Source organism: Melopsittacus undulatus, chromosome 2 (genome assembly GCF_012275295.1).
Source record: "Melopsittacus undulatus isolate bMelUnd1 chromosome 2, bMelUnd1.mat.Z, whole genome shotgun sequence".
Taxonomy (NCBI): domain Eukaryota; kingdom Metazoa; phylum Chordata; class Aves; order Psittaciformes; family Psittaculidae; genus Melopsittacus; species Melopsittacus undulatus.
This window is the reverse complement of record NC_047528.1, coordinates 87,767,586-87,790,584: the sequence shown is the minus strand read 5'-3', so window position 1 is coordinate 87,790,584 and position 22,999 is coordinate 87,767,586. Positions and strand designations below refer to the sequence as shown.

General features: G+C 47.3%; 1 protein-coding gene across 1 annotated transcript; it reads left to right on the top strand.

The window, feature by feature from the left end:
* Window positions 1-1,698: 1,698 nt before the first annotated feature.
* DIPK2B (divergent protein kinase domain 2B) lies at window positions 1,699-21,066 on the top strand. The gene is made up of 5 exons (XM_005151716.3): window positions 1,699-2,072; window positions 6,958-7,222; window positions 16,976-17,149; window positions 18,665-18,953; window positions 20,455-21,066. The coding sequence occupies exons 1-5, from the start codon at window positions 1,849-1,851 to the stop codon at window positions 20,793-20,795; spliced, it is 1,293 nt and encodes a 430-aa protein (XP_005151773.1). The 5' UTR covers window positions 1,699-1,848; the 3' UTR covers window positions 20,796-21,066.
* The last annotated feature ends 1,933 nt before the right edge of the window (window positions 21,067-22,999 follow it).

Below are 22,999 nucleotides of genomic sequence, written 5' to 3'. Positions count from 1 at the left end.
TGGATGTGGGAAGTGCTTAAATACTGACATAGCTCTAGTATGGCTCTTTCCACCAGCCTACTTCAAAGAACTTTACACTGGAGTATGAGGCCAAATGTGAACATGGCGTAATGCAGAGCTATGCACTGAATGCACTTGCTGGCATACCGGCACTGCCCAGCCCCGCTTGTTTGCAGCACTGGCAGGGTTCATTACATCCCTTTTCTTTCTCAGCAGGCTTGTTATCCTCTTCTCTCTGTGCTGCACCCTGTAGACAATCCCTAAATGTCACTATCTCCATTTTGTGCATAGAGACGCACCAGGAGATGAAGCAACCTCCCACAAGGGGATGGAGTCAAGGAGAGACCCCAGATCTCCCAAGTGTCACAACTAATGAGCATCTGTGCTAGAAAGAGCTGCTTTGTGCTGTTAGGATCACCTTCCTTCAGCAGCCCCTTCAGAAAGCAAGGAGTGACTGCAGAGCCCAGGGTGTACCCCTGCAGCTCTCACATCCCTTAGTCCCATCAGGCTGCATTTAAATGCTGGAAGGGATAATAAAGAATGGCTATAGTTAGTGCATCTTTTTTCCTTTAAAAAGAAAGTGGCTTGCCCATGTGGTGTAAGTAGTCCAGCTGGGGGGGATGAGAAGTCTCCAAGACCTCAGCTTCCTCCTCACTACTCCCATGGTGAGACACAGCCCAGGAGATCCTCCTGCATCAATCAAAACATGACAGCTGGGGACAGGAAAGGAGCAAAGCCTGGTGCATCACAGTAGCATGCTATGTGCTGCACTGCCTGGGGTAGCAAAGTACAGCAAGGGACAGCTTCAAGGCCTGCTTTTCCGGCTTTGAGCAGCAGCCTGCCAGGGCCCGTGCATGCACCACAGCCGCTCCAGCCTGGGAGAGGCGAGGTCCTCTCCTCAGCACCCAGGCCAGAACAGGTAGCCAGCAGTTTCCATAACTTTCAAGTGTTTGGCCTAGTGATAACAGCTTTTGGGTGTGATTGCAGTAGTTTCTAAGTGCATTTGTAACCTCTGGCAAGCTCCCCATTAGCCCCTGTCCCCACCTCTAGCTTCTTTCCAGTGCCAGAACCATCAGGAAAAGGTATTCAAAAGCATGCAAGCCTTGCTGAAAAGCCCCATTTTTCAAGAGTGGCTTAGAGGCCAAGCAGTTATGTCAGCTGGATGTTTTGTAAAGCTTCAGGCTATCCTGCTTTCCATGGCATAACACGGTGTGGTGCAATCTCTTCTAAATGCTATTTTCAAGAAACAAAATGGCAACAATTCCACCTGACAGTCTTTTCAGCACTTTTGTGAGAAGGAGAAACTGAGCCAACAAAGCATCCGAGAAGTCAAGAGATGTCCCATCACAAATCTCCAGGAATAAAGCAACAGTAAGAGTCTGGCTTCTGGTAAAACGTGTGTTTCTGTCATACTATTATTCCTTCCAAATCAGTTTCTACTAAGTGTCCTGCATATGCCCTTTGCTCCAGCGACAGGATATCCTTCATTTGTCTGCACAAAGTGCAGATGAGCACTTCTTCGTGTTGTTTTCCAAGTCGGCTGATGGGAGGGTCAGCAGGGGCCGAAGCAGCTGCACCAAGTAAAGGAAAGGTAACCATAGCAACCCAAGTTATCTGCATCCTCCATGTACTTCCTTCTCCCCACCCTACATCATATCTTTCCCACCCAAACCTCAAGCCAATAGAGCCAGTGACCAGCTGGCAGGATGGGAACTGGAGCGGGGTCTCTCCTACCCAACGTGTCTTGCTGTGTTTTGGGGCTCACTGCTGAAGGTTGAGGTCATCAGAAAGAGATTAAAAGCATAGAGAGGGGTAACTTGCAAAAGGCAGAGCTCTCCGCTACTGTAGATGGGGCGCTGGATATGTTACATTTGCTCCAGAGTTGCAGATTCGTTGATGATGCTCCTGGTTTTGGCTCTGAGCTGTAACCCTTCCACAGCAGCAATAGCTTCTCCGTCTGCACCCCACGTCAAACCCAGCTACAGCTTTGGCCGGACTTTCCTGGGACTTGATAAATGCAACGCCTGCATTGGAACATCCATTTGCAAGAAATTCTTTAAAGAAGAAATAAGGTCAGAAACTCAGCACAGTAATTTTTAAAACATTCTGTATAATAACTTGAAAGTTGCCTGTTAGTATTTCCAAGTACTTTAATGAAGTACAATGCAAGCAGTAACTTAGCACCCGCTTACTATTACAGCACCTGGTATTTTAATTAATGTCTATAAACTGCTGCTTTGTCTCTTTTCTTTTAAAGCCATACTAACATGATCAGCCCTGAATTATAATCTGAAAGCAGGAGTAAAAGGCACAACTTTCTGCATAGAGAGTGGCATTGAAACAGTTCAAGGCAGTGATGAAGGAAGGGAAGAAACAAATAATCTTGTTTAAATGTACTGGAAATATTTCATTATGAATAACTGAGTGAAGGCAAAGGGGATTTAGCTTTGTACACTCCCAATGGACTATGTTAACTACAAACATATAAACATGCTATGTAATTTTGTACCAGGTGCAACAACACAAATGTGCAGAATTTCATGTGTGTATTAATTAAGATCAAAAGTGTTCTAAACCTGCCTGAGGCATGAGCATATTTGCGTATCAGGTTACCTACATGCTCAAAAATAGATGGGGCTAAATTATTAGTACTCTTCTGGGAGGTTTCCATAAGAACTTTAAGGTAGAGGCAGAAACTGTATCTGCCTCAAAGCTGATGAGACATATGCTGCCAAGCAGTCATGAGACCAATCCAATCAGTTTTAGGCTCAAAAGCAGAGCACATCTGACGACAGCAGGGAAAATGTTGCCAGTGTATTTGAGGAGAAAGTTAAAGGCAGTGCTTGGCAGAGGAAGGTTTTATTGGGTCTGATATGATTTATAGAGTCATATGCATTTTCTTTTATAGATATAAAAGCCTGAGGGAGAAGAAATGATTGTAGTAAAATTGTATTTTTAATGCTATAATGTAAGTAGTATAATATTGGACAAATCACCATTTTTATCTTAAACTCTCCTCTAAAATGTAGCATACTAAAACCATAATGTTTTGTCTGGAATGGACTTGTAATACTGAACATCCATCCTTTCCTTACTGATGTTGCAAAAAGGCAGCATGTGATTTTGCTATGCCAGAACACCCCTTGTCATGGTACACCAGGGGTCCCAGCCCTTGGCACTTGGCCCTCTTGGGTTTCTGACTCCCCCAGCTTATGCTGAAGATGACACCAGGGCATGCAGAGGCACTAAGAAGGGTCAAGCCAGCAGTGCTGGGTTTCTCTCAGCCCAGCCTGGGCTCCTGTCCCGAAAAGCTGGATGGATTTACAATCAGCATGTTCAGCTGGCTGACATGGGCTGGTGTGGGACTGCAGGTGATGGGGGTGCATTTGAGATATTGGCTGTCCCATATTTATGCTCCGCAGCAGGGTGACATGGGAGCTGGCTCCTGCTCCATTTCCCAACCTTTGCCACTCACCTGTTCAGGGCTGTTAGGGACCTGCCTCCAGGTACGAAGCAGCTTCTGTGCATGCAGCCTATTGCAGGTGCACCATTTCAGTTACTTCTGCTTAGCCTCTGGGGAGGTTGGGGTCATGCAGCTTCCCTCAGCCCTGCTGAAAATAGCAGTAGCCTTCTGCAGCAAGCAACTGCCTCTGGTGGGCTGGTGGCCAGCTGCATGCTGCACTGGGGCCTGGCTACGTAAGGAAAAGCAGGAGGCCACCATGCTGGCTTTCCTCTGGTGGACAGCAGGAAAGGGTTTCTGTGTGCAGAGGGTCAAAGGGAGTCCAGGAGTGCAGAGCCACATACATGTGAAAGCGTGACACTTCTGCCTCAGGAAAGGCAGAGCGGCATTGTAAAATAGAGGGCATTTTTTGTCTCCTGCCATCCCACAGTCAGCTTCCCATAACTTGTGTGCAACACACAAGTGATAACATACAGTTCTGCTCTGAGCACTTTGAAAAGGGTAACTTAAAAACTTATCTTTAGCAGTCAGTCAGCTTCAGACTTTTCTTTGGAGGGGCTAAACTTGTTTTCCCACTTGATTTCTTGAACAGCTAGGATTTTTTGGCAAGTGGAAGGTTAAATGGGGGAAATCTTAGTGGCACTTACGCTCTTTGATCCACCTGCATGTACCTTTTCACACGTTCACTAAGGTGGATGGCATTTGGCCTTCTCTGTGTTAATCCTCATTAGAACATGCTTCACCAATTCTCCGTCATTTCCGGGAGCTGTGACATGCATTCTCATTCAACTACAGAGTAAGATGTGGGGTTTGTTCCCAGAACGGCTAGTGACTCATCTTGTGCTCTAATGTTCTTTACTTCCCTCATCTTTGCCCAACTTGATCCATCTGTAAATGAGAATACCAAAGCTTGCCCACCAACTGTCCAGAGAGCAGAGCACAGAAAAGGTTTTTGTAAAATATTAGATTTTCAAAACACTGTGAAACTGAGTTGACCAAAACTATGTGCAGAGTTGTGCCAACACTGGTGATGAGCTTTGGCCAAAAGTAATGGGGAGGAAGTCTGAAAAAGCTGGAATGCTTCAACTTGATGGGGGTTTATATGGCATTTCTTTATTTTCATTTTAAAACTTAACTTACATATTTTTTAAAGATATTTTACTCCCAATGCAAACAAAATTTATTTGCTGAAAGAAAATACTTTGTATCATCGACTAAAAATGAAAAAAAATTGATTTTCTTCAATGTTTAGTTCTGAGTTGATCTAAAATCTGTAGTCTGCCATGCAGTTACTCACACATATCTTACTGAAAGTCTTAAAGCACATTTGAGCCCTTAGCTAAAAGGCTTCATACAAAAGTGAATTATTGCTACAGCACAACTTGATGATGAATTTTCAAAGTATCTAGCAAGTGTGTCAGACCAGTGCTGCACTGCCCAGAAATGATGCCAAATACAGAATTGTTGCAGCCCATGCTGGGTTCCCAGGCCTGTGTGGCTCTCCCCCGGGGGGTTCTGTGGAAGAAATCATTCCATCCAAGCTTAAATTAACGCTCAGTCCTGGATTTCACACATCCATGTGCTGCTCGCATGCAGGAGGCGGTGCTTGCTTGGTATTTGTCTGACTTGAGCTCCCCCAAACACACACGCTTGAGCCAAATCACAAGCACATTTGTGCTTAACAAGAGAAAGGAAAAAGAAAAAAGAAGAAAAAACAAAAGAAGAAAAAAAGTAAAAAGGAAAAAGAAAAAAAGAGGAAAAGAGAAAAGGAGAAACCCAGCCCATAGCTATTTCTTACTGTACGTGCCTGGCACACTGTGCTTGCAGATTAGGCATTGAGAGGGGTTGGGATGCACAACAAATCATAGTGAGGCATAGCAATTACTCTCTGCTCTTGGTTCCAGCTCAAAACCAGACCAAAAACCAAAACAAACAAACACAAAAAACCACAAACAAACAAATAAAAAAACCCAAACAAAATAAGCAAGGTTTATTTTTATGTCAGACACCCTAATAATAACAAAGTTTAAATTTCATATTGGGCAAAATGCCCAAATGATCGAAATGCCTGAATCTCTCCTCAACCTGTTCATGCAAGGGGCCACTTCTGGTCAGCCTGTATCTCTGCAGCAAATTTTCTGAGGGCGGCACATGGCTAGAGCCAAACGCTGAAGGCAGCATTTTGGGGAGAGCATCTTTCCCCTGTCCTGTGCACCCAGGTTTGCCCCAGAGCTGAGCTGCACAGGGTCTTTGATGGGGAAAAGGAGAGAAGTGCTGCCTTCAGGAGGCGTCATGGGGAGCAGGCTGGTCAGTCTCTGATCATTGAGCATCACTGAGTCAGTTATTTGCTTGAAATCAGAGGAAATTAATCCCCCCCAAAAAAATCTTCTGTGCCAATTTCCCAACTGGAAGTTGAAAGGAAAAATCATCTTCAGCTGCTAGATTTGTTAATGTCTTCATCTAACTCCAGCTAGTTGATCCTGCAGGGAGCTTCTTGCCTCTTCTCTTTCACTCCTGAACCAGTGGCTTTAATTTATGGTGAGATTAAACTGGGACGTGGTTTCTTACGTACTTGGGCAAAGAGGTAAGGGTAGGAGGTTTTAGAAGCAGTGAATGCATGATGTTGGCCAAGCCAAAGGTCAGAGTTTAGTTGCTTTCCAAGAGCAGGTTACAGACATACAAAACAGACACCACGCTCCTCAGCTCCTGCATGTGTGACGTCTGTGTGGGTAGGGCTGAGGGGGCTGCTGAAACAAAAAAAAATTACCTAATTACCCAGCCCATATGCTCCCCTCCTGTGCCTGTGTAGGGGAAGCAAATCAGTGCAAGATCTCCATGGCTACCCCTTGTTCCACCCCATCACACCCCAAACTCTGCTGCTGCCTGGGCAGGTCGCACATCCTGGCCATGAAAATACAGCCAGCACTGTTGGGGGCCTCTGTTGACCCCAGTACCAACCAAATCTGCCACCTCAAGACAAAGGGTTATTTTAATATTCCAAAATACATTTATTGTCATGAGGTTTTGTTCTGCAGGGTCCCTTAAAGTGCTGAGTACTCCTTTTCTGGGCCCCTTTCTCCAGGATTAATTAAATTTAAAAATGACAGGGATTCTCCATGAATCAAAACCCTGCAGCCCTATTCTTTCCCTCCTTCCCTCTCTCTCACACTCTGCCTGTGTGGTCCAAAAGACCCCATCTGAGTGTTTCACCTCCTGCCCCATGGCACTGTTCATGACAAGGGACGGATTAGGCAGAAAGCAAATGAAGGTAGATATCTCCTCAAAAATGCATTTCCTTGGCTGATGGCTTCAGTCTGCTTGCCTCATCCCAGTGCCTGGGGCTGCCAGCCTGGGGCTACTTGGTCTTTGTAGAGCAATGGCAGAAAACCCAGGGGTCTGGAGTGCAGTGGAACAACTGCGGGTGGTGCTGGCACTGTGCAGCTGTCCGTGTGGCTTCTAAACCTGCTCTCCGTGGGGCTCTCGTTTTGGTTTGGCAGGTTTGACACCTGGCTTTCTTCTCATTTAAAGCTGCCCCCCAGCTACCTGCTCAGCTACTCGGGCAACTACACTGACGATGCCAAGAGCTGGCGGATGGTTGACATCACCCGGCTGACCTCCAAGTACCAGCATGACCGGGCCGACAAGCGCATCTGCACGTCCCTGCTGAAGACAAAGACCTGCAGCCTGGAGCGTGCCCTGCGCCGCACGCAACGCTTCCAGAAGTGGCTGCGGGCAAAGCGCCTCACCCCCGACCTGGTCCAGGTCTGTGCCCCATGGACCCTGGGCCCCATACCAACAAGGGGAAGAGAAGGAGCCCCAGGGGATCCCATGTGGTTTGGGGAGGGAAAAAGGGTCTGAAGGAGACAAGTCTGCCACCTGCTTGGTAAAGGACGAGGGGTGGGCTCAGCCCTTGCAAGGGGGGCCTGTGGGAAGCTGTAGCACCAACTGACTTCAGGCACCGGGATAACATGGGGCTATGCACACAAACAACGGATAAGACAAGGAGGAATAGCTATAAACTGAAAGAGAGTAGATTGAGTTTAGATATGCAGAAGAAATTCTTTACTGTGAGGGTGGTGAGGCACTGGAACAGGTTGCCCAGAGAAGTTGTGGCTGCTCCATCCCTGGAAGTGGTCAAGGCCAGGCTGGACACGGCTTTGAGCAACCTGGTTTAGTGGAAGGTGTCTGCCCGTGGCAGGGGGGATTGGAATTAAGTGATCTTCCAGACCAAACCACTCTGTGATCCTATACATCCAGTGCTAAAAATCATTAATAGTTTTGAAAACTGAGGACACTTCATCACTGTGCTGTGACTACAGCAATTAAATGGGGATTTGGAAAATTTGGATTTAGTCCTAGCTCCGCCCCAGACATATGGTGTGGTCTTAAAGAAGTTGGGCAATCTGCCTGAGATTCATTTTGCAGCCTGAACTTGACTTTGCTCAGGGCTGGGGACTGGGGTAGCTTAGGCTGGCAGGGAGAGCAGCACAGGCAGTCAGAGCTGAAGCTTTGATTCTTCATTTGTCTGCCACCTATAGCAAATGATCTCAGGCACAAAGCAGCGTGCTGCCCTTTCAGTTGCAGTCCTGGGGTGTCACAGGCAAAGCCAGGACAGGCGCACTGCAGGAGAGGTCACTGCCACCAGGCATATGGGCAGCAATGGCATGGGAAGATGGATATGCAGGAAGGGCTGGAGGAGGAGAGCTGGCAGGCTCCAGAGGAGAGTGCTGCCTGCACTGAGGTATACTACTGGCAGCTGGGGACAACAATGGGGGAAGAGAGTGTGTTAGCAGCTTCTGGCTTGCATCAGAGAGCAGAAGTCCCCTCCCCAAATGCGTATAAATACTCCTACCACAGCCAAACAACAGCACACCATTGCAATAATCACTGTCAAGGGGCAAGGGCCAGGGTGGAGGCTGGATATACTCTAAACAAGACCCTGAGAGGCAAAGAATTGTCCCTTTCAAGAGAAATGGCTGTGAAAAAGAAACTTTTTTTTTTCCCTCTAGAAAGGGAACTGCTTTCTCCCGCTTTGCTGAATGCTAAAGTTATGCTTCTGATTTTCTGCTTCTGTAACCCCATGGAACAGCATGCCTGAGAAGGGAGCAGCAGCAGCACAGTGTAGCAGCAACAGCAGGAGCAGCACTGGGGCTAGTGCTTGAGCTGCACCAAGGACTCACCTGAACCAGAGTCCTGCACTACAGGTCACCCTGAGCCCAGTGCCCTCCTGGAGGTGACAGAAAGAGGAATACATTTTTGAGCAAAGCTGCACCGTATTTTGTCTAGTAACTTCGGGAGAGGCACCAGGGAGAGGGGACAGTTTTGTGCACTTCAATTCAGAGCATCACCCACCTAAGTTTGTGGGCCATGGTCAGGGACAACTCCTCCCCAGCATGTAGACAGTGGATTCCCAAGCGCCTGCTAGCCACCACTGCCCAAGGCAGCACTGCAGGGATCTGAGGGAGGGCAAGCTGGGGGGGCCAGGTCCTCCAGCCTTGCTTTGCACAGGTTTGTGCAAAAATGTGCTGCCCCCACAGCAGTGCGATGTGAGAGAGAAGGAGTCAAGAGCTTAAAACTTCCACTTGCTGAGCTGGGTGAAAAAGTACATGGAGATATGTGGCTTTGTGCTATGTCAGATCTGCTGCAAAGTTAAATCATTAGCTGAGCCCAAATCTTTCTCCTTAAAAGGCTCTCGATATGCTATACAGCTTTCCTTACCCCATCCTCTCCCAACTCCTGGCTGAGCTGGCTAGGTTACAATGCACATATATCATAAAATAGAATTACAGAATAATTAGGATTGGAAAGGACCTTAAGATCATCTAGTTCCAAGCCCCTGCCATGGGCAAAGGACAGCACACACTGAACCATGTCACCCAAGACTCTATCCAACCTGGCCTTGAACACTGCTAAGGATTAAGCATTAACAAGGATTGGGCAAACCTGTTCCAGTGCCTTACCCACCCTCAGAGTAAAGAACTTCTTCCTTATATCTAAACTTCTCATTTAATTTTGAACCTGTTACCCCTTGTCCTATCACTACAGTCCCTAATGAAGAATTGTTCCCCAGCATCCTTACAGCCTCCCCCCTTCAGATACTGGAAGGCTGCTATGAAGTCTCCATGCAGCCTTCTCTTCTCCAGGCTGAACAGCACCAACATTCTCAGCCTGTCTTCACACAGGAGGTGCTCGAGCCCCTGTCATCCTCATGGCCCTCCTCTGAACTTGCCCCGGCAGCTCCATGTCCTTCTTACGTTGATGACACTAAAACTGTTCTCTAAGTGAGGTTTCATGACAGCAGAGTAAAGGGCAGGATCACCCCCTTTGACCTGCTGGTCACACTTCTGTTGATGCAGCCCAGGACATGGTTGGCTTTCTGGGCTGTGAGAGCACATTGAAGCCAGCCTCATGTCAAGTTTTTTACCAACAACACCCCCAAGTCCTTGTCCTCAGGGCTGCTATAAATGTCTTCTCTGACCAACCTGCAGCTGTGCCTGCGATTGCCAAGACCTGGGTGTAGGACCTTACACTTAGCTTGGTTAAACTTCATGAGGCTGGCATCGGCTCACCTCTCAAGCATATCAAGGTCCCCCTGGAAGGCATCCCTTCCCTCCAGCCTATCAACATAACCACATAACTTACTGTTGTCAGCAAACATGCTGAGGGTGCACTCAATCCCACTGTCCATATCGTTGACAAAGACATTGAACAAGACTGGTCCCAACATCGACCTGTGAGAGACACCACTTGGTCTTCAACTGGACCCTGAGCTTTGACAGCAACTCTGTGCGTGGCTATCCAGCCAATTCTTTATTCACTGAGTGGTCCATCCATCAAATTAATGTCTCTCCAATTTAGAGACAAGGATGTTGTGCAGGACAGTGTCAAACACTTTGCATGAGTCCAGGTAGATGGCATCAACTGCTTTGCCCCATCCATCAGTTCTGTAGCTCCATCAGAGAAGGCAACCAAATTGGTCAGACAGGGTTTCCCCTCAGTAAAGCCATGCTGGCTGTCACCAACCACCTCATTGTTTTTTATGTGCCTTTGTATGCTTTCCAAGAGAATCCGTTCCAAGATTTTGCCAAGCACAGAGGTGAGACTGAATGGTCTGTAGCTCCCTTGGTCATCCATTTTCCACTTCTCGAAAGTTGGGGTTATATTTCCCTTCTTCCAGTTTTCAGGAACTTCACCTGACTCCTATGATTTTTCAAATAGGATGGCCAGTGGCTTAGCAACTTCTTTCACCAGCTCCTTCAGGACCCACAGATGGATTTCATCAGGTCCCACAGACTTGTGTACATTCAGGTTCTTAAGATGATCTCAAACCTGATCTTCTCCTACAGTGGGCCCAAGGTCTTAATTCTCACAGTCCCTGCAGCTCCCTTCCAAGACTCAGATGGTGTGGTCAGAGCGTTTGCCAGGGAAGACTGAGGCAAAGAAGTCATTGAGAACCTCAGCCTTCTCCAAATCCAGGGTAGCCAGTTCTCCCGTTAGCCTCCAGAAAGAGCCCACATTATCCCCAGTCTGTCTTTTATTCACTACATACCTAGAGAAGCCCTTCTGTTATCTTTCACATCACTTGACAGATTTAATTCTAACTGGTCCTTAGCTTTCCTGACCTGGTCCCTGGCTTCCTGGACAACATCGCTCTAATTCTTCTCAGGCCACCTATTGTCAGTTCTACCTTCTGTAAGCTCCTTCTTCCCCTCTAAGTTCCCTCAGCAGCTCCTTAACCATCCATGGAAGTCTCCTGGCCTCCTGCCACATTTTCTTCTAGTTGGGATGCAATACTCTTGAGCTTGGAACAGCTTGAACATAATCCAGCAATCTTGGGCCCCCTTCCCTCTAGGGCTATATCCCATGGAACATTACTAAGCAGGCTCCTGAAGAGCCCAAAGTCTGCTCTCTTGAAGTCCAGGGCAGTGAGCTTCCTGTGTGCCCTTCTCACTGTCCTGAGGATCTCAAACTTGACCATCTCATGGTCGCTACAGCCAAGGCTCCCATGGAGCATCACATTCCCAACCAGCCCCGCCCTGTTGATGAGCACGAGGTCAAGCATGGCAGCTCTCCTTGTTGGCCCCTCTACCACTTGCAAAAGGAAGTTGTCTTCCACACAGTCAGGGAACCTCCTGGATTGCTTGTGCTGGTCCATACCATCTCTCCAACTAGCATCAGGATGGTTGAAGTCCCCCATGAGGGCAAGGGCCTGTGAGCGTGAGGGTGCTCCTGTCTGTAGAGCACTTCAATCAGAGAGTCCTTATCAAGTGGTCTGGAACAGATCCCCACAGTAATGTTTCCCATCGCTGTTCTCCCTTTGACCCTGGCCCACAAGCTCTCTCTTTACTCATCACCTGTGCATTTCAAAGTACAGTCACCTACGACTATGACCTGCCATGTTTTCCTGGAGGCGGCAATAGTGATCCTCTTTACTGGTGCACCAGCAGGGTGTTCATGTGGGTGAGGTGTCTGTTACCTCATCAGCCCCCTACAGAACTGGGAAGTGGTTCTGGGTGGGGACATCAGATTTTGGAGGAAGCCCCTTGCTTTTAATTGTCATCTTCCTCCTTTTTTTGTTGGTTTGGTTTTTGTTTGGGGTTGGGTTTGGGCTTTTTTTGTTTGGTTTGGTTTTGTTACGAGCTCCCAGCTCCCTGGGTTACTGCTCTCCTCCTTTCCTGTAAGCGCTATGGTGGACGCCTGTGGCCCCTGCACAGTTCGGGCCTGGAGCAAGCAGCCCAGCTCCCTCTCAGCTCCCCTGACACCTTTCAGCTACTGACAGTGCCCCGCAGCTCAGCCCCTGCTGCAGGAAGGCCTCCACCAGGGCACCGAGTGCAGCCCTGCCCATGGCGCACCCTCCCCTCACGACTCCAGTGCAGGCACTTTCTACCCCCCGAGCTCCCCGCTGCAGCCTCCCCTCCCATCCGCTCTGTCTGGTGCCGGCGCTGCCACCGCCGGGGCAGCCACAGCAGAGCTCCCTGAGCAGAGCTCCCAGAGCAGGCCCTGCCCTCACCCGAGCGCTCGCTCCCCGGGCCGGGTTCTCCCCGCTCAGGGCGGGGCCAGGAGGGACGGCCCCGCCCCCTGTGAGTCCCTGCTCTCCTCAGCGGAGCTGCGGCTCCCGGGCAAGGCCTGGCGGGGCTCGAGGCTCCCTCGGTGGCTCTCGCGGCTCGGAACTAAGGCCCGCAGTTCTCCCTCTCTCCGGGGTTGAAGGCTTCTCTCTGAATATACCTCGGCAAATCATACATGCATGCCTACGTGCGTACTCATGCACACACATGCATACACATACGTACACACAACACTACGCAGAGACTTTGACTGGGGCCCTCTGTCCTTGCACCTATCAGTTTCTCCAAGGTGCTTGAATTTCCCCATGTGCAATGGGAAGCTGAGCTGACTCCAGCTCCAGCGCACTGCTCAAGTGAGCTGCGGGGCCAGCCTCGGGGGATCTGCTGAGGGACAAACTCCCTTGGACGTTTCAGCAACCCCTGAGGTATTTTTAGTTGGAAAGGATGCAGAAAGGTACAGGGGAGCCCAGACCTGTGCACACCAGCTTCAGGATTACTCCACTCATCTTTCATGGTTCTTTTGTTCTGTAAATCAAGCAGAGAAAAAAAGAAAAATACCCTAAATAGGATATAAATTCATTCACCATATAGGCTTGAATACAGAGAAGAGCGTAGTGATCTATAGCCCCTGCTGCCTAGCCCCTCACCTCCAAATTTTGGCAGTAATCACTGTCGGCAGTTGGGCATGTGCTCTATGAAATGGCTGCTGGTCTGAGAGGCAAGAGCAGCAACAAGATTACAGTCATGCAGTGTGTGTGGGGCACCACAGGTTATGGGATGACCCACCAAGACATCCAGCCCCACTGAGCCAGGGATCCTCTTCCTCTCTGCTCATCCCACTTGCCCTCCTCAGAGCTGAAAGCCACAGAAGCACCCCAGCCAAGCACTGCATCCCCTCTGCAATGTTTGCTGGGCAGATACACCTTGGTAGCCCAGCAGGAGCTGTTATGGTGAGGGTTTTTGTGGGTATCATGCATCGCTCCACTTACTTGCAGCACTGTTCTGGCTTTCTAATTACACACAAACTCTTTTCAGAGGTGTTAACAACACACCTCTCTCGATGCCTAACAAGATGCTCACCCTATTTCATAAAGCTGCAGTCACACAGAGGTGTCGGTACTCCCCTCCCTGCAGTTTTTCCCATATAGCAGCACTGAGGAAAGATAATGGGCTCAGGTAATTTTGTCTTATAGAGCAGAGAATTACAACAAACCATAACGTGCTTGAATCAAAATGACAGACCATGAAGTAATGTTTTTTCACTTTACGCTGCCTGCTCTGCCTGACCCAACCATCAGCTGAGCTGCCTGCCACAGTGATTATTTCACCCGCCACAATGAAAATCTGTATTGGACACAGCAAAGTCTTCAGTGTTAAAATCCAGCCCACCTCAGAGATGAGCAGGATTTAGCTGGAGCTTAGCCTCCATGGTAGCTCCAGCCACCTGCTGCTTCACCCAGGAGCTCACTACCTCAAATCATGCTGCATGCTTTTCCTGTTGGAGGGGAAGAACAACAAAGTGGGTTAGTTCCAGCACAGATCATGCACAGGGCAGATTTACAACCTTGCCTACAAAGCATAGCCTAGACAGGTGAAAGCAGTAGCAAGGTAAAAAGCCAGCCGTTTTCAGCCCCTCTCTTTAGGACCTACTGTTTGAAATTACTGACCTCCACATCTGCCCTCAGCAGATGTGCCGGCACCATAGTTATTTGGCCTTTGTGTCCAGCACACATTGCTTTGCTTGCAGCACATGAGCAGCAGCTCACTGATCTGGCAGGTGGTCCTTCTTAGGGAAGGATGGGTGTTAGGGGGCTCCCTGAGCCACCTTCCAGACCTGCTATTTCTTTGACGTGGTACCTCATCATCAGAGAAGTGTTGGGTAAACCTCCTGGGTGGGGAGAAAAGCTCCACAGTTTAATAGGGCATCCTTAATCTTTTTCTTTTGGAAGTGAACAACCCCATTTGAGCTGCAGGTGCTTTGACACCTACCTACATCCAAATGTTTCCTCCTGGAGCCCACCATAAATCTGGTCATTTGGTGAAGCTGCACCCATGTGCAGCACATGCAGCAGGAGGTAGCTGTGCTCCTAGTCTGAGCCATCCCTCCTTGGCATGGCTGAAGAGAAAGCAGAATGAGGAGAAATTGTCTTCCAGAGGTCATCTTTACATCAGAGTGAATTCTGGGTGTGCCCACACTAGATACACATGCATATGCATACATGGGAGTTAAAAATACATCGCATACTGTGCAGTAGGGGAAAGAAAAGCTGAGTGCAGTTAGGCTTTCCAGGAGCTACTCACTATCAAATACAAAAATGTGGGGTTTTAATCAAAGTAAATAAGAAGCATTCCATATCAATCACAATATTTCAGGCTTTCAGGTCTTACTCTCTGGCATGATGAGATGCTGCAAAGGACTTAAGATATTCTCAAATAAATCAGTATCTCCAGTGTTTCAAGTATGCGGTCTTCAAACTTAAAATATTTCTTCCATTGACATTTTTTTCCTGATGGTTTTACAACTCTTGTTCCTCTTCTGCTGTAGGGATGTTTCCATTAGTCTGCTGGAATGGGAGTCCTCACTCCACTGAAACACTCCAGCAGGTGCTGAAGTTTACCCTATTGACTAGCTCTGGTAAAATCCAGAGGCCCCTCTGTCAAATTCTGGTGGATCAGGGCTTCATTAAATTGCAGGAGGTTGCACCAATAGGTGGTATAAATGTGGCAGCAGCCAACCCTGCTCCTCTGCTCTCGCACTGCCTTCGTTATGCCTGAAAGGGTTCCTCAGTAAACAAGCGGGTGTGATCACCACATGGAGCACATGCCTACATCTGTGTTAATAGGATGAGCTCTGACCTTGGAAAAAATCCTAATTACAACTTTCATGCATTCTTTGCCACCATGATTTCTGTTTCTACTGTATACTCAAGGGTTTCAGCTTTTGCATTGCGAACTCCTGGAGGCAGCAAGACTTTCTAACTTTGGCTGCAAATATCTGCATACACGCTGAGCTGCAAGAGACTTTCACCACCATTTATCTCTTATTTAACACAGTACTGTTCTGCTCATTTTTTCTCACTTCTCCTCCTAAGGGAAAGTGACAGTCAGCCACAATGTGCCTGCAAGTGCTGTGAGACAGAAATCCATAAGCATCCCTTCCCTCAGCTCCTTCCATGGTTTTAGACCATTAATGAAAAAATATTTCCTTGATAAGCCTACATGAGAGGAGTGTAGGAAGACTTGTAAATAGAACTGAGGAGAATTATTTTTGACAAATGTTTTATTTTCCTCTGGAGGGTGGGGAAATAATGGTTCTTCAGTTGTTTCAAAACCACAGTCCAGTTGGACTTAAGTTTCTCAAGTAGTTTTGACCAGCTGTTGGCATTCAGGGCTTGTTTTGTGCAACTGATGACCAAGGAGGGAGCGGCTGGGACCTCACCAAGACCAGCATGAAGGCAGAGGAGGGGACATGTGAGGTCCAGTGCTCCCTTTCCACCTCCAACAGGGAAAGCAGCACACTCCTCCTTTCCTTGTTTCTTCATTTCTTTGTCATGGCTGGATAAGTAAGTGTTTTATGCCAAATGAACAGCTCGCACAGGAAGGGCTGAGAAAGACCTACCTCAGAGTTACCAAATGACTTGGGGAGATCCTGAGTCAAATCTTTGCTCTCAGCATGAAGAATGGCAGGGAGCATTGTGAGCTCCAATGCCCTTTCCTCTGAAGCACATCTCCCAGCCATCAAATTATTAAGAAAACCAGAATGAGTAAATTTGGCTGCTGCGATCATTTGGATGAAAAAGGCTCAGCAAAAACCTGATTCCCTTCCCCAGCAAAGGCATGGCAGGGCAGCATTTCTGTGCCACTCCTTATGGCTGCTCTCCGTGGCTATTAAGGAAGACTGACCTCAAAAAAATTCTTTTTGGACTATGAAGATATAAATCTCTATTGCCATTTACTCCAGCCTTAGGTTGCTTGTGCAATTTACAAGCTGAACCTCCAAACCCGAAAGGTAAAATAGAGTGACGGTTGACTCAATACACCCAACAATTCTGTATTTGTTGCTGGCCTTTAAAAAATATATGCACAGGCTATTCACATTTTATTTTAATAGTTAATGCACAAGTTTATCAGAGAGAATATGTCCTGTGCTTATACCCACATACGGTGTTTATTTACTCTTTTAAAGCATGTTTACTGACTTTAGCAAATACTATTTTCAAGAAAACTGCTCACAGGTTAAGCCAATAGTGAAAAGATCTGAAGATATTAGTTAACAAGGGAAGTGACTCACCAGCTTAATCACAGAGACACCTCCACCAGCAAGCCAGGATGGCAGGGCTTGGAAGAAGTGCAGTGGGGAGAGTACCTACAGCGTGGATCGGGGGATGTCATATTGTGACATCTCAAGCTGGAAAATAAACAACTTTGTCATGTTTTTGCCTCTCACCAGGGCCTTTCTAGCCCAATGCTGCGCTGCCCATCCCAGCGTCTCCTGGACAGGATAGTGAGGCGCTATGCTGAGGTGCCAGATGCTGGCAGCATCTATATGGACCACCTCACTGATCGGGACAAGCTGCGCCTGTTGTACACCCTGTCAGTGAATTCACACCCCATCTTGTTACAGGTACGTGCCACCTTGGCTGTCATGAAATGCCACCCTGCAACCCCTTGCAAGCAAACTATCGCGTGAGATGTGCTCCAGGCCCTAGCTGCAGAAAAGTGCCAGCCCTGGCCTTTGGCAAGCTTCCTAGCCTGCATAAAGCATGTTTCTTCTATGGGGTTGGATGGCTGAAGCCAGGCAGACTCCTGTGGTGTACCTTGCATCGCCCAGTGAAGTAGTGGGGAAATATGAATGTCCAGCCCCTTAAATAAATCAGAACCTAGATGGGTTGCAGCACTAGCACATCGTGAAAGCCAGGGTTTTATACATCCCTGACACTTCAAAGTGTTATGTTTGCATTGCGAACGTATTATTAAAAATCACAGCCTGTTTATAAAAGAGAAAGAGCATGCTTTAGTGTGGGAGAACCAAGATGCAGCATTGAGGTTGAACATTGACTTGGGAAGCACTGATTTTCCAGGCTCCATGTGCCAGTGCTGTTTTTTCCATTTGAATGCTGCTGGTAACTAGCTCCATGGCAAAGCGTATCTTTGCAGAGGTTCTTGGTGGAATCCCAAATATAGCTGAGCTCTGAGTTTTAAGGTAGATAGCTGGGGGGCCTCACACCTCTTGCCTGATCCACTGCAGGCATGTCTGGCATGTGGCTCCTCTCTTTCCTTACTTGTTTCTCCAAGAGGTATCCTCACTTTTGCTCACTACCACCCCACCTTTAGCCCTCATTGAGATTTCTTGCAACCCTTTGAGATTCCTCTAAAAAAGGAGGTAGCGGTAGCATCAATCTCCTGCCCAAGGCTAGTGCTTCCCAAAGTTGTGCACATGGCTTTGCCCAGTCCTATGAAGGGAGAATGGCTCTGGGAAGCTGGGAAGACAGAAAAGTTAAAGGCAGAAAGCTTTGTGTTGGCATGGCCCAGTAGTCATGCAGTTTGGTTTCTGCCTGGGATAACTGCACTGATAGCACAAGCTGCAGTGATGCAGGAAGCCCAGCCCAGGTGTCGCCAACATAGCAAACACCCAGCACTTGGGTCTCTGGAACTGCAAAGTCTCTTACAAAACAGCCAGGCAGTTTCTACAAATTAGCAAAAACTGCTTTAGCCCCATCTCACCTCCAAGCTGTGACTTCAGCTACGCAGTGCTCATGAGGAACCCATCAAAGTCTCTATAAAGACACCTAAAATTAGCTCTTCTGTGGCTAAAATTTCATTTAATTTGAAATCTATTATTATCTTGGACTTTTGGTTAATCTCCCTTATGAAATAAGGCTTGAAATATCAGTTCTTGTTCCTGAATTAAAAGGGAAAAAAGAAGCAAAAAAAAAGCAGCATAACTACTCCAGGATGGAGTAGTGCATTCTTGGGCAGGCTGAGGTGAGCAAGGGCTGTGGGCTGATTTAGAAAGCAAACCATGACATTGGCACTGCTGCTTGAAAGGCACTTGAAAGTCCTCTGGGGAGGACATGGGTCCGTGGGCATTGTGCAGAGACCAGAGGGGCAATTCTCACGTTCCTGCTCTTCCTGGCAGATCTTCCCTGATGTGGAGGGATGGCCCTTCCCACGGTACCTGGGTTCCTGCGGGAGGCTGGTGGTCAGTGCCAGCACCCGGCCCCTGCGTGACTTCTTTGGTGCAGCCCCCGAGGTGGCCGCTGACCTGGCCCTCCAGCTCCTTGCTGTCCTCCGCTCCATGGGAACCAACGACCTCAACTATTTCTTCTACTTCACCCATGTGGACGCTGGCACCTTCGGCGTGTTTAGCAATGGGCATCTGTTCATCCGGGATGCCAGCACGCTGGGGATCATCGACAAGGAGGAAGGTACTCAGCAGGCTCCGTCTGTTGCTGGAGGTCTTAGCGAGGCAGGGGAAACAAATCTTTCACCTGCTATGCTCAGCTCTGCTGCTGGTTGGTTTTTTTTTGTAATCATCCAAACATCACTTGCTAAATTAAATAATGAAAAGTTCATGGGAGATTTTCTGACAGCACAAGCATCAGCAGCTCCTGCCATCCTGGCTCTGGATCAGGAAGCCTACAGACTATTTATTTATGCAGTCAATGATTTGGTGACCAACCATGGGCCCTTTCGTCCTGCCCCACCATCTCTGCACTGGCATCAGCATTCAGTGTGTCCAGTGATCAAGGCTCTCATTTGAAGTCCTTGTAAATCACCTCTTCTAAAACTTTTGCCACACAGATGTCAGTATTTGCAAGTAGAAATTTCATAACTTAATTTAAGTATTGGGTCAAATCATGGAATGGTTCAGGTTGGAAGGGACCTTAAAGATCATCTAGTACCAACCCCCCTGACATGGGCAGGGACACCTTCCACTAGACCAGGTTGCTCAAAGCCCCATCCAGCCTGGCCTTGAACACTGCCAGGGATGGGGCAGCCACAGCTTCTCTGGAAAACTTGTTCCAGAGCCTCGCCACCCTCACAGTAAAGAATTTTTCCTAATATCTAATCTAAATGTACCCTCTTTCATCTTAAAGCTATTCCTCCTTGTCCTATTACTACACACCCTTGTAAAAAGTCCCTCTCCAGACTTCTTGCAGGCCCCTTTTAGGTATTGGAAGACAGTTACAAGGTCTCTCTAGAGCCTTCTCTACTCCAGGCTGAACAAGCCCATAAAATTCTTTTTAGGTGCATTTATCACATTAACTACAAATAATAATAATTATTAGTATAACAACAAAATCCCCCCTTTGTCATTTTTATACAAAATCAAGGGTCGTTTTTAACTTTTCACAGGTTACATTTGTCTGCTCCTGAAAGTAGAGCTAGTCAGACTATTCTTCCAATAATTCATTCTGAATGTTCAAATTCTGAAAAGGCTCAACTTGCACATTCAGCTGAGCAGATCTCAAATATTCAGAAGCAGCTGTCAGAGAATTTTCCACTGGGTTTCTTTTTCTCATCCTAGCAGCTACTACTGTTAACTCCAGCTAGATGAGCTGTTGTTGCAATTTAATAATTTTGGGTAACATGGAAAAATTATGGGTTTGGCTATCTGTGGTAATTTTTGTAGGAACTCCACTTTTTAGGTTAGTACTCCAGTCCTCATTTTTTCTGCGTCAGTTTGACTTAACAGACTCCAAATCTTCTGTCAGGCAGTTCTGCAGAACTCCATCATTCAGAAAAACATACATATTTCAGGAGCGAGGAAATTGTCCCACATAGAGCTATAGCTCACAGTAGTGAAAGCTAGCTGTATCCTTCAGATAGTAACTAACCCCATGTTAGTACAGAGGTACAGACATATGTGATTATTGAAGATTTCACTACTGTGTTTCTAACAGCTGCTTTAATTGTCTCTAATAGGGAGCCAGCTGATTGACGACCAACAAGAATATAAAGATATATTTAGCTGTTTGACCGTGGACTGCCAGTCTGCATTTGTGTCCTGTAACTCCATTGGAGAGAAGCACAGCCTTGTCATGGTGTGCCAAGAGCTTTTGCCTAAGCTCCTGAAGGGGAAATTCCTGCAACCCGTGCAGAAGAAGATAGACAGCTTCCTGCAGCACTGTGCCGATGGCCTCACCGATGACCAGGGTGTCAGTGGGGCTGTTGCAAAGCTGGCAGAGCTCCTGAAACCTCTGCGGTCTTGTGATTCCCGTTTTGCCTACCGCTATCCTGACTGCAAATACAGTGACAAATACTGATGGCTTTGGAAGAGTCCCCTGGGAAGGACTGGGGCGGTATCAGCCCCTTGCCAGAAGCAAGAAGGAACCAGCATAGCAGGAAGGAGCTACACCAAATCTGGGACTTCCTTATGAAGGCACAGGAGAAAGAAGCATAGTGCACATTGGTTTATTGTTCATCACCCAGAGATGCATTTGTTAGATGGGGTATTAAACATGATGTAAGGCTTAAGGATTGTTAGCATTATTATGACTGGCAGAGGCTACAGGATTAATAAATCTTATGCACATATTTTGGCCTTGGAAGAGTTTTCCATGCCATTCATTAAAAAGAAACCTTCTGAAGGCAGCATGGTGGCAACTAACTAGATAGAGGAGCTTTATTACCAAGAAAGTCTTTCTGATTGAGATGATATATACATAATGTAGGATGGATGGAAGCATTTAAGACTTTCCTTGTGGGGATTTTTAATGCCATAGATAAACTGAAGTACCGGATCAGTTCTATACCATCACCCATCACAAATCACTTTTATAAAATATGTAAATTTTTTTTACTTTTGTGGCACACAGAACAGGAAGATGCAACCAGAAGCATTAAAAAGCTGTAAGGTCCCATGTCTCGTGAAACATAATTTCTCTAATCCCCAAATATAATTACTTTAGTCTTTCCCAAGCAGATCAGCAGTAAATTCAGTAATTGGAGACCAATAAACATTTTTGGTTTAAGATCAGGAAAAAAACCAACCAAACCAGAAACAACTCTGGGATGTGATTGTCCAGCAGATACTTCACATTTTTCTCCCTAAAGAAAACTGGAGGAACCATTTGAACAAACCAATTCAAATAGGAAAATTACCTTAAGAGGAGAAAATACACAGGCAGAGGATGAAAGCTGCACCTGTCCTGAGCCCTGTCCTGTCCTGAGCCCAGTGAGATTTGCTGAACACTTAATACTCCACTTCAGGTGCTGGGGCAACCCCAAGAGCTGGGGAGGTCAAAGTCCTGCCCAGCAAGAGATGCAGCCAACCTCATCCATTTGCCTTTCAAAGGAGGAATCAGTAAGGCAGTCCCCAAAAGAGTGACTCAGGCACATAGTATCTGGGGTGATGGACTCTTTTCATAGCAGTGGGCAGCACAGGGCTAGGCACACGTGCCTCATTTTGCTGGGGAAGGTTGCAAAATTTGTGGAGTGCAAACCACAACTTTCTCACCCAGCATCTGTCAGTCCCTGTCCCTCTCCCATGTTATCTTTGTGGGATGTCAGAAGATCACACCAAACCTTCCCTTGTGTTTAGGGAACTGTTAGACCTCACTTGGGTATGGGGCTTTCTTCTGCGATACAGGTGCGCGGGAGTCACCAGGCAAGTGTGACTGAGCTGAGTCAGAAACTAGACTTTCTGGATCCCACACAGTTTCATCATGGAAACACCCTGGCTATGGTTCGAAAAAGAAATTGGTAACAGCATAAAAGCATAAAAAAAAGATTTGAATGGATTTGCTTTGCTAATTGTTGTATGGAGTTACTGGAGCAGGAATGGAAGTCAAGATTTTGTGTTGGCTGTGGAGGGGCTCTGCACACAGAGCATCCAGCCTGGGGTTCAAGGCAGGTATTGCAGACGCTAGGCATCCACAACCACATACAGGTCTAATGCTGAGAAAATCTGACCCACGACGTTTATTTTGCCTTTCCTTCTGGCATAAAGTATCGAGAGCACCTTTCACCTCTCAAGAAGTAGAAACATTGAAAATAATTTGTAGGTAAATTTAGCTCCAGGCCCAGATGGTCTGACAGCAAAAATGTTTAAATATACAGCCTAAGCTATGGCTGCAGCCCTCTTTCTTGATACAATCTATTTCTACATCATGGCTCTCTTCCAGTAAGAAAAACATGTCCTTTGCAGAGATCCACAAGGCTGTCTAACAATCTGTTTCCAACAGTTTTTCTTGAATCTGTCTGCATCTCCAGTCGCGGTCTGTGATTTTACCTGCGAACTGGGTGCTAGCCCTGGCTCCCTTCCTCTCCAAAGAGTCTCCCCCATGGTGCCGGCTGCCGTCTGCCTTGTGTGGGGCGGGAGGAGCTCCTGTTTCATCACCACTCTCAGTAAGATCAGTGGTGTGGCATTGCCCTTCATGGGCTGTGAACTGACAGCAATCTTTCAGTGCCAGAGAGCAGCCTTCTTCGTGCAGTTGTTAACTAAAAATGCATACTACAAAATGCCCAA